General features: G+C 29.1%; 1 protein-coding gene across 1 annotated transcript in view; it reads left to right on the plus strand.

Annotated features, from left to right (window-relative positions):
- Positions 1-8,537, plus strand: part of LOC113387853 (GTPase-activating protein and VPS9 domain-containing protein 1-like) — a 30,664-nt gene extending 22,127 nt beyond the window's left edge. The window contains 5 exon segments of the mRNA XM_026625235.1: positions 390-510; positions 1,915-2,177; positions 2,303-2,514; positions 4,754-5,139; positions 8,398-8,537. Coding sequence (XP_026481020.1) covers positions 390-510; positions 1,915-2,177; positions 2,303-2,514; positions 4,754-5,139; positions 8,398-8,535 — 1,120 coding nt within the window. The 3' untranslated portion in view covers positions 8,536-8,537.
- The last annotated feature ends 2,655 nt before the right edge of the window (positions 8,538-11,192 follow it).

An 11,192-nucleotide genomic window follows, 5' to 3' on the forward strand; every position in this document is an offset into this window, starting at 1 on the left:
AATAATTTCTAATCAATAAACTTACGTTTAGTACACGGCACAAATTTTTAATTTGTTTTATTATTTTCAAGAAACAGGGTAAAATATTCTTTTGATTTAGGCATTTTTCATTAAATCAAGATTTGTACTAACAATAAAATGTTTATTTATCTATGCCGATACGCATACAACGACAGAATTCTATTCACATACACGACGACTAATCACAATCGACCAGTATAGAAATGATTCCATCGAGAGCGAATGACGTACAGTGCGGGCGTAACGCTATTTCCGTTGCATTTGTACGGATTTACACCCTAGTCGCGCCTAAAGAAGTTTTACTTCAATATACTACATTAACTATATACTAAATCAATTAGTACTATTTTTTGAATTTTTTTTTTCAGAATGCGTAACAGCATATCAACAATGGAGCCTTCTTCTTGCAATTACGAAGATGCAAAACATAAACTCAGGCTGGTTCTGTCCAATGTGGATTTGCAAAGTGTAGACTTCAATACGAGCTGTGTGAGTAATATATATTATTTACTTCGATTTTTTCTCGCCGTAAGAACCATTCTTGGACTTCAACGAACATTTTAAAAAAAGAATTAGCTAAATTGGTCAAGGCGTTGTTGAGTTATGCGCTTGCCAACACATTTTGCGATTCATTTTTATTATAAGATTAATATTACTACTTATTAAATTCCCAAAGAAGATTATGTTTTCGCCAGATAATTCGATTTCCTAATTTTGTGAGACCAAATTTGGAAAAATATTTGTGTGTATGTTAGCCGATAATTGATCTTCTGTCGACGTTTGCTCAAAAACGGCTGTACCGATTTCAAAAATTTAAAAGCCATTCGATGTATCTCAATGAAGATTATCGTTTGTCAGTTTTGTGTGATGATTTCTCGACGATTTTCATGCTTTTTTTATTTGACGGTAGATACCATAGTCTTATAGATCATACTAAAATATTACGGCCCTACGACAAAAGTGTTAACTAGTTAACTTCCCGAAGGAGAAGTTTATGTTTTCATCAAAAAATCCGATTCGCTAATTTTATGTTTTCTCGACGTTTCAAGCCATTCTGAATCGAATGAGACCAAATTTGGAAAAAGTATGTGTGCGTGTGTATGTGTGTGTGTGTGTGTGTGAACACATTTTTTGCCGTAAATCGACGTTTTCTCAAAAATGGCTGGACCGATTTCAAAAATTTAAAAGCCATTCGATGTATCTCAATGAGGACTATAGTTTGTCTGTTTTGTGAGACGATCTGCCGAGCCGTTTCTTTGTAATTTGAAAAAAAGTGTTAAACTTTTTATCCACATTTAAGCTCAAACTACCGAATCGATTTTAAAAAATCAAAAACTGTTCGAAAGATATTAGTTGGGAATGATTCTGATTAGTTTTAGGTGAAAATCTACCGAGCCGTTTTCTTGTAATTAACTGTTGAAAAAAAAATTCATACGGATTTTTATGAAACTTTTTTTGGTAATATATAATATCATGGTCTTATAAAACTTACTGAAATATCACGGCCTTATGACAAGTAGTTTAATTTTAAAAATTAATCAAAGTTTGAGAAAATGAGTAGTTTTGTTGACGTTTGTTAAAATTAAAATTAGACGATTTACTTGGTATAACGATAAAGTACTTGGTTTTAATGAACATACTGAACCATTAAAGTCCTACGGAAACTGATTTATTTATAAAAATTATTGATCTGTGAAAATTTGCTTTCAGAAAATACTAACGTATTCGTTTGTTTTCAATTATGTGTAATAAATGCACTCGGAATTCTTTTAATCACTCATAATTTCATTTATATTTTATTGATTAAGTCGATTATTTACACATATCGGAAAGTTCATGTAACTTGCCTCAAGGCAAAATACCAATACCAACTAGTATTCTTTTTTTTTTCAGGCTCTTTCTGAAAACACTCTAACAACTTTCCTGCGCATTCTTCTGTCTGAGTCTCACAGCACAAATCTGGATGACAACTCTCTATCAGTGCAACTCTACGAGACGATGAGAAGTATAGAACAACTATCGAGATCTACAGGTCTCAATGGAATCCTGGATCTGTGTCGAGATCTTCAATTTGAATATCAGTCTAGATCGCTTTATGTACAATATTTGGTCAACACGAGAAGAGTTTTGTTGCAGACTTTGGCCTACTTGGAAAGGTAATGGAAAATGAATCTCAATAACATAATAAATATTAGTAATATAAATATATATATATATATATATATATATACATACATATATATATATATATATGTTTAATTATTTATTATTATTATTTTAGGATTTTAAATCGTTTGAACTCTGAGCGAACAGCATGTGATGAGCATTTACTTCGAGTGGGTGTCAGGGCTTTCCTCGAAAGCAGAGAGCGAGAAATGACGACTTTCTGTGAGGACTTTTGTGCTTTGAGATTGTCGGATGAAAAAATTGATTTACTTGAGACTTTCTTGAGAGCTATGCACAGTAGCATGCTGAAGGATGTTAATTGGCAAGGTAGGAATAATATAATAACAATAATAATGTATAAATTATAAGTGGCCAGTTCCTTATCAATATAATTAACTGAATTCGAGTTTATACTATATTTATACTAGCTGATCCGGAAAACGTTTAGCCATAAAAAATATTACTAGAAAATTTTTAGTGTAAAAAATAACTAATTGTCATAGTCATTGAATTTTTTTATATAATTTTAGTTCAGATAGTTGAGCTTGAAGAAAAATCTAAAAATTTTCTTTAAAATACAATTTATTATTATTAAGGGTTGTCCAACCCTAATACACTTTGTTAATTATGAAGCGAATATTTTTATTGTAATTTTTTAATGCGGAATTGAAAAATACATACATACATATTAGTCATTTTCGTACTAAACATTTTATACTAAACATATTTTTTATGGCAAAATAACGTTTGCCGGGTCAGCTAGTATAATTACATAGATCTATTATTTTATATATATATATATATATATATATATATATATATATATGTGTGTGTGTGTGTGTGTGTGTGTATGTGTGTGTTTAATTTGAGTTAAAAAGTCGGACGTTACATCAATAAAAATAGTAGGAGAGTTTTTGAAAATTTATTTATTTAAAATGATGTTAACTGAACATATTAAATTAAACCGTAATATAGATTTCTTCAACCCTTAAATTTTACATTTTGAAGAGAACGTAATTAAAAGAAGATTCGCTGAGGGGTTGTTTTACAATTACATGACGACAAAGTCATAAACAAACGGTTCGACAATACGGCCCTGAACGAAACAAACACGTGGTTCCTAAATATCGTGTTAAAATTTCTTATAAAATGACAAGATCCCATCGCTTTTTAAATTGCCCGTAAAATTTGAACACATGTTAAAAACTGCTTCAAGAAAAAATGTGACATTTCTATCTTAAACTCCGAACAGTAAATACATAGTTTCGACAACTTGTTAAGTTATCATATTTATTTGTGTGTTTTACCATATGTGATGTTAAAAAATATATATTTTATCAATGTGCACATACTCATACCATGGATTAATAATGTTTTCATATGTTATTTTAGGATACAAAATTGTAAGTGTTTTATTACTATTATTATTGTTTTTCTATGAAATTTCTTACATATTATTTATTTAGTTTTAATTTTTATAGTTAAATTGATTACCACTGAATGAAGGCTAAGATACTAGCCGAAACGAATGGATTTTAAATAAATAAATTTCTAAAAACTCTCATACTATTTTTTATTGATGTAACGCCCGACTTTTTAACTCAAACATATTATATCATCAATTTCAAGACTATTCAATATATATATATATATATATATATATATATATATATACAGGGCCGGATTTAGAAATTTGGCGCCCCGGGGCACTGACAAAAATGCCGCATCAGCCCTGAAATTTTACGAACTTTGGAACTTTTTTTAAAGCAATCGCGCTGCTTTAGCTGCGAGGGACAAAATATAGAAGCGCGTAAGCGCCGCGTTGCAGTCTAACGGATAAACAATGTTACAGAACTTATATAAATGTAAACAAAATTTATACTTATTATTATAATATCTTTAAAATACCTGATAATTTAATGTGCATATGTCTTATGATCACTTTTGTCCGACAAATGTTTCTTTTTCAATTTTTTTTATTGGATCATTGAAACCGCTAAACCTGCCCCCCACAAATTTAAGCAGTTATTTAATTCTGTAATTTTTTTTGAATGTTATTCGACGCTTTTTTCTCAAAAACTGAATTATCATTTTTGGCATTTTGGCCCGTTTAAATTTTTTTTTCTACGCTATAAGCTTGGAAGTGCACAAATACTTGGAAGAACATATTTTTCTTAAACTTTCAGCTTGTTTACGGATCTTTATATTAGCCAAATTGCCAAATTTGATAACTTATTAACCAACTTGATAATTTACGTTCGGAGGGAGAGGCAAGGCAAAATAATAAATTTTAGTTATCGTTTATTTCAACCAAAATTTTGCATTGCAATCGTATTATGTTTTGTTAATTATATTTCTTGAAATAAAATATGTTGTTAAAAAAGTTGATTATATTGTATAGAATTTTTTTCTCATTATCCAAATTTTGCCGCCTACCAAAATTTGCCGCCCTGGGCAGTAGCCCCGATTGCCCCTACTGTAAATCCAGCACTGTATATATATATATATATATATATATATATATATATATATAACTATTATCTTTCATACATCTTTTACCCTCTAGCTGCCAATGAAGAACAGCTAGCAGCAGCCACCCTCTGCATAGAACGCATAGTGATGAGCCGAGTCTACCTGAACGCCCTCTACCCCAACGGCGAAGGAGACATAGCCCGAGACAACGTCCTGCACGCCCACATGGAGCGCCTGTCTCGTGTCGTCACGGTCAGCCATCGAGACCTCAGGATTCCGATGAGGCACCAGAGAGAAGCCCCGTGGCCCAGAAGTCAGGCGCTGCTCAGACAGATGTCCGCCTATCGGGCTGCCAGGGACAAGGCGAGGTGTGTTGCCAGGTGTGTGACTTCGGTTATGCACGTGCTGGCCATGACGTCGCCAAGGGCCACTCCTTCGGCTGATGATTTGGTACCTGTTTTGGTCTTCATTTTGATAAAGGTAAGGGGGGAGATTGAGATATACAATAAGCTGTTTTTATAATTAGTGCAGTAAACGGAAAGGAAAAAAGGGTATAACCGCTGAATTTTTTTACTGTGCTCCGAATTGAATGGAATTTTGGAATTAGGTTCATCTTACCCTCAAGTTCAAAAGTGAAAACAATTCGGGTTGCGCCATCACCCCCCGGGGGGATGACACCCCTTCTCAATTGTGTAATCACATTTTTTCAAAATAACGTCGGCAATCGATAGAATAATTAATTATAAGAAAAAAATGTCTTCTATAGTTTTTCAAAAAAACTAATACTTTTCAAGTTACTGGCCACTAAAAATTCATATATTTTTGGCGTTTTTGTTCGTTTTTTTGCAAATATCTTTTAAAATATACATTTTAACAAAAATTATGTAAAGAACAAAATAATGTCAATAAAAATCTTAATAAATCGGTATTACACAAAGTGTTCTAGGATAAATATTAAGCAAGATTTGAAAGAGCAAAGTCGTTTTTTATTTCGTTCAAGATTTAATTGTTGTATTTAAAACCATCTAGTATCAAGGTTTTACATTTTATGCATTTCGGTGAAATTGGGTTTTATAGTGCTCAACATAAGCTTTAAAATGAGTGCTCTTACAAGTTTTTTGCGTGTAAAATGAGTGAGCTATCATGGAAATAAGAAGCAGATACAAAGTTTTTTTCTTATAAATCATATGGTTTAATGAGTGCCATTTCCACCAGAATTAATGTAATTCACATTCCATCTAGAGTTCACTTCATTATAGACATCTTGATGGATCTTAGCAGATTCACTACTTTAGTACAAACTATTTTCAAAAAACTCACGATTTTATAAAAACTTTTTTTTCCAATTTTTTTAAAAATCGAAATTATTTTCATTATATCTCAAAAAGAATAAGAGATACGTACAAAAGCATATAGATAAAAATAAAAGGGATCTTTCTGGCTTTTTATTGTTTTTTATTTATTTTTTTTTCACATAAAAATTGACAGAGTTATAAATGTTTAATGACTGCGCGGCCACGCAAATTGGAAAAAAAAGTTTTTATAAAATCGTGAGTTTTCTGAAAATAGTTTGCACTAAAGTTGAGAAAAATTGAGAAGGGGTGTCATCCCCCCGGGGGGTGATGGCGCAACCCGAATTGTTTTCACTTTTGAACTTCAGGGTAAGATGAGCCTAATTCCAAAATTTCATGAAATTCGAAGCACAGTAAAAAAATTCAGACCTAAAACGCTCCGTTTACTGCACTAAATAACGTTATAAGTTTATGTTGCTAGTTAACTTCCCGTAGGGTAAGTTATAGTAATCGCAAAAAATCGAAAATGAAAATTTTTATATATCTTTACGTTTTAGAGGTTTCTGAATATTTTGGCATACCTTAGAAAAAATGGATGTATGTGTGTTATATGTGTGTGTGTGCGTGTGTGTATGTGTATGTATGTGCGGACACAAATTTTCGTCGACGATTTCGGGAACACCGATCAACCGATTTGAATAATTCAAAAAACATTCGATTTGTATTGATAAGGAGACGTGCTGTTTCGTTTTTGGCGAAGGCAGGTCTAGCCGTTCCGAGGATATGGGACAAAAAGTGCTAGAAATGGTAACTCAGTTTTTAAGAGAAAACGGATCGTCCGATTTTAATAATTCAAAAAACATTTTACTTGTATTGACAAGATGGAGAACTGATTAAATTTTTTGGAACACAGGTCCGGCGTTTATGGACTCTCAATAAAAATAAGCTAAAAAGATGTCATTTGGCGGTCAGAAATTATCGTTAGACATATACACATCAAATTATTAGATATTTTATAGAGATTTTAATAATACGTATAAATTTTATTTACATTTATATGGGTTCCGTAATATCGTTTGCCCGTTAGACTGCAAGGCGGCGCTTGCGCGCTTCGTCTCTATGCGTTAAAGCAGTGCGATTCCTTTAAAAAAAGTTCAAAATTTCCAAAATATTTCAAAATAACAAAAAAAAAAATTCATTTTTTTTCCAATTCAGTTTTTACCAAAAATTAAAAATTTTTCGAATATCTAATTTTCTCAAAGTTTAAAAAAAAAATCTTTTTTAGTATGGGGAGTTCCAGCAATTTGCCTTAAGGCACGATGTTACTTATGACCTCTTAATCTCTTTAAAGGTTTTATGGTTTCTGAACATTTCGGCATACCTTGAAAAAAAATCATGTATGTGTGTGTATGAAAGTGTGGATACAAATTTTTGTAGACGATTTGGGGCGCACATTCGATTCCTATTGATAGGAAATAGTAATCGAGTTTTTGAGAGAAGGTAGCATCCGATTTGAATGACTCAAAAAGCATTCAATTTTTAATGATGGGGAGAATTGGTGATTAGTTTTTGGCAAAGACAGGTTCAGCCGTTTCGAAAATACGGAGCTAAATGTGCAAAAAATGGCAGTTTTTGAGAGAACTTTGAGAGCATCTGATTTGAATGATTCAAAGAACTTTCTGCTTGTCTTAACAAAATAATTGATTTTGAAAAAAAAATTTTTTGTTCCATTTTTTTTTTTAATTTTTTGTATATCGAAAATAATTCAGATTTTATTTTTAATTCTGACTATAGTTCTAATATACTTTAAACAAATAATTTCAACTCTGCAATTCAGTTGATATAATTCTTATAAATATTAGACAATGTTACAATATTTATAATAATCTCAATATTTATAAATCATTCAGTAATCCTCGAACATTTTGTTACGGTACGGGAAGTTCCAGCAATTTGCCTTAAGGCACGATGCTACCCACCCCACTAGTTTTAAATTTAATTTTGACTAAAGTTCTGAAGCTCACTTACATACTTTAAAAAAATAATTTCAACTTTGCATTTCAATTTATATAATTCTTATAAATATTAGACAATGTTACAGTATTTATAATAATCTATTTGAAAATATTCAATATTCCTCGAATATTTTATTGCGGTACGGGAAGTTCCAGCAGTTTGCCTCAATGCACGATGCCATTCACCACTAGTTTTAAATTAATTGGGTTATCTTTTCTATATTATACATTTATATAAATCTTATCCAGAATTGAACCTAGGGGTAAATTTACGTGCTACAGTCAGTGGCGCCTCTATCGAGGACGCAAACAATTAATATTTATACTTCTTTTATGATTCATAATATTTTTTAAATTTCATTACTTTTAACTTCATGCAACTTGCCTCAAGGCAAAATACCACTTACAACTAATTTATATTTTTTCCCTAGGCCAATCCTCCTGCCTTATTGTCCACTGTCGAGTACGTAAACAGTTTTTATGGTAACTGCTTGCAAGGAGCCGAACACTATTGGTGGATACAATTCTGTTCAGCAATCGAATTCATTAAAACCATGGATGATAATTAAAACACAGATATGTATATATTTATATTTATATAACTACTAATATTATTTTTATTACTCAGTTTATCATGAACAACCAAAAATTGTAAAATTGTAACAAAAATCTCAATCGTCCGTCGTTAGATTTTAACAGACATAAAGAGTTGATTATGAAAAATGAATTAATATTTTATTTAATTAGTGTTTAGCGAAATAATTTGTACAGGGCATTCTTGTTCTCCAAAGAGCTTGAGGAAGAGGTAGAAAAAATGAAGCATTTTTGAAATTAAATAAAATATTTAATGTGGGTCACAAGGATAAGGAACAATATGGATTTAATGGAAAGTAAATTGTTTCATAGCAAAATGCTTCAAAAATGCGTTTGTTAGTTTTTTTGGTAGATTTATTGTAGACGAGTTCAAAAAATCTATAAACATAAATAGACATTGTATTTATATATATATTAGGGTGGTTCTTAATATGGACATTTTCGAATTTCTTTGCTCCCAAGGGCTCAAACGCTTCCAAATTAATAAAAAACAATTCCCTAAAAATTTTAGCTCGTAATATTAACATTTAGATAGTCCGCAATTCAATTAAAAGTTTCGTATATTTATTATTAAGTAAATTCTTGCGCCATCTGTGACAGCAGACTTGTAATTTTGATGGCAATTTATTACTGATAATTTGAGTTTCAAAATCACCAATTAAATAATTTTTTTGTTGCAAAATCAATTTTGATGCCACGATGAATAAATATTTCGTTAAACAGTCCACATGGATTTAATTAGAGGTTAAGTGATTTATAAATATTTTTAAGTGTCAGTAGGCAAAGAAGTTAGAAAATGTCCATATTAAGGACCACCCTATATATATATATATATATATATATATATATATATATATTTGAAAATAATTAGCAGCCCATTCGCCAAATAATTTTTATTAATTATGCGTTTCGACACTTAATTTGTGTCATCATTACAAATACAATCTAAATTTAAAATACAATATAATGAATAAAAGTGTAGGAAAAATTAATGAAAAAATATATAAAGTGAAAAGAAATATATATATATATATATACAAACCAGGATAAAACAATTAAATTAGTTTAATACAAAACGATAAAATTAGTTTAATTTTTTTTTAAATTCATAAGAAAATCGTCACATATTAGTAACACAATTAGTAAAAACACATAACTAAAAGTGATAATTAATAATTTAATTATTTTTAGTAAATATATATATTTTTTAAATAATTTTGGTTTTTAATATAATATTTGTTTCTATTTTATATATCTTTTCATCAAATTCTATTTATTTGTATTTATTATATTGTATTTCAGATTTGCTAAATGATGACACACATCAAACGTCGAAACATATAATTAATAAAAAATGTTTTTCTTTTGACTGTTATTATTTATTTAGTATATAATTATATGTATATATGTATATATTTATATTAGATAGTAGAGTCTTGGATTTGTAAATATTTTGTAGAGCTTCAAACAAAGAATCCAAAAAGTAATAAAAAACAAAAAAGTTTTTTAAAATCACTTTTTTTTGATAAAAACTTTTTTAGTGAAAAAGTGTTAGTGTATAATCAATCATACAAGTAATAAATTCTGTTTTTTTTTGTAAACCTTTTTTTAAAAAAAACTTTTGAAATCTTGCTAATTTTTTAACATTTTTAATATTTTCCATTAATCCATTCATTTTTTTTCGTTACTTTCATTTTGATTATATTGTCACATTTCTGTACATTATTTTTTCCATAATTTTATGTCTTTTATATAAAAAAAAATTCTTCTGCTTTTCTTAAACATATTGTTTGTTTAAATCTTATCTTAGACCATGTTTCCTAACATATGTCCTGAAGATGGAACGTACCTGGTTCCGAAACGTCGATAGTAAATAAATAAATAAATGGTTTTTTAAAAACCTTTTTTGTTTTTTATTACTTTTTGGATTCTTTATTCGAAGCTCTACAAAATATTTACAAATCCAAGACTCTACCATCTATTATATATATATATATATATATATATATATATATATATACATACACATTGTCTATTTCTGTTTATTTTACTTTTATCAATTCATATCCCATGTAGTTAGTTTTATAATAAAGTTCTCTATAGTAAAAATATATATATTTTGTTATAATAAGACCTGTAAGTGTATTCTCCTAGATTTAGATAAATGAAGAGTTATTTAAATATCTGTTATTTATATATAGTTTGATAATTTATATAGATATTTTTGCTGGTTTGTTTGTTTGATCGATAATTGAAAATCAATTATAAATAAATAAAAATTATATTTTCTTAATTGTATAACAAGTTGTGTAGCAAGATGTAGAATGTATTTTTGATAAATACATAATTTGATGAGAGAAGGAGCTGGCGGTAGTGTTGTTGTATGTTTAAAACATTCCATTATTTTTACAATGAATAAAGGATGAACATCTTGCAAAGTATGTTTTATTTAACAATAATAATATTAATAATATATATATATATATATATATATATATATTAATTTTTAATAAGGTTTCTTTTTTATTATTTTTATTTAAGGATTTTATTCACTATAAAAGCCAGAAGAGTTTTATTTGTAATATTAGAAGAAGCATAAAATCTTCAACCCCAGACTCATTTAAAATTATAT

This window comes from Ctenocephalides felis, unplaced genomic scaffold, assembly GCF_003426905.1.
Source record: "Ctenocephalides felis isolate EL2017-DRISC unplaced genomic scaffold, ASM342690v1 CF-g0.4_SCAFFOLD_03572, whole genome shotgun sequence".
NCBI classification, from domain to species: domain Eukaryota; kingdom Metazoa; phylum Arthropoda; class Insecta; order Siphonaptera; family Pulicidae; genus Ctenocephalides; species Ctenocephalides felis.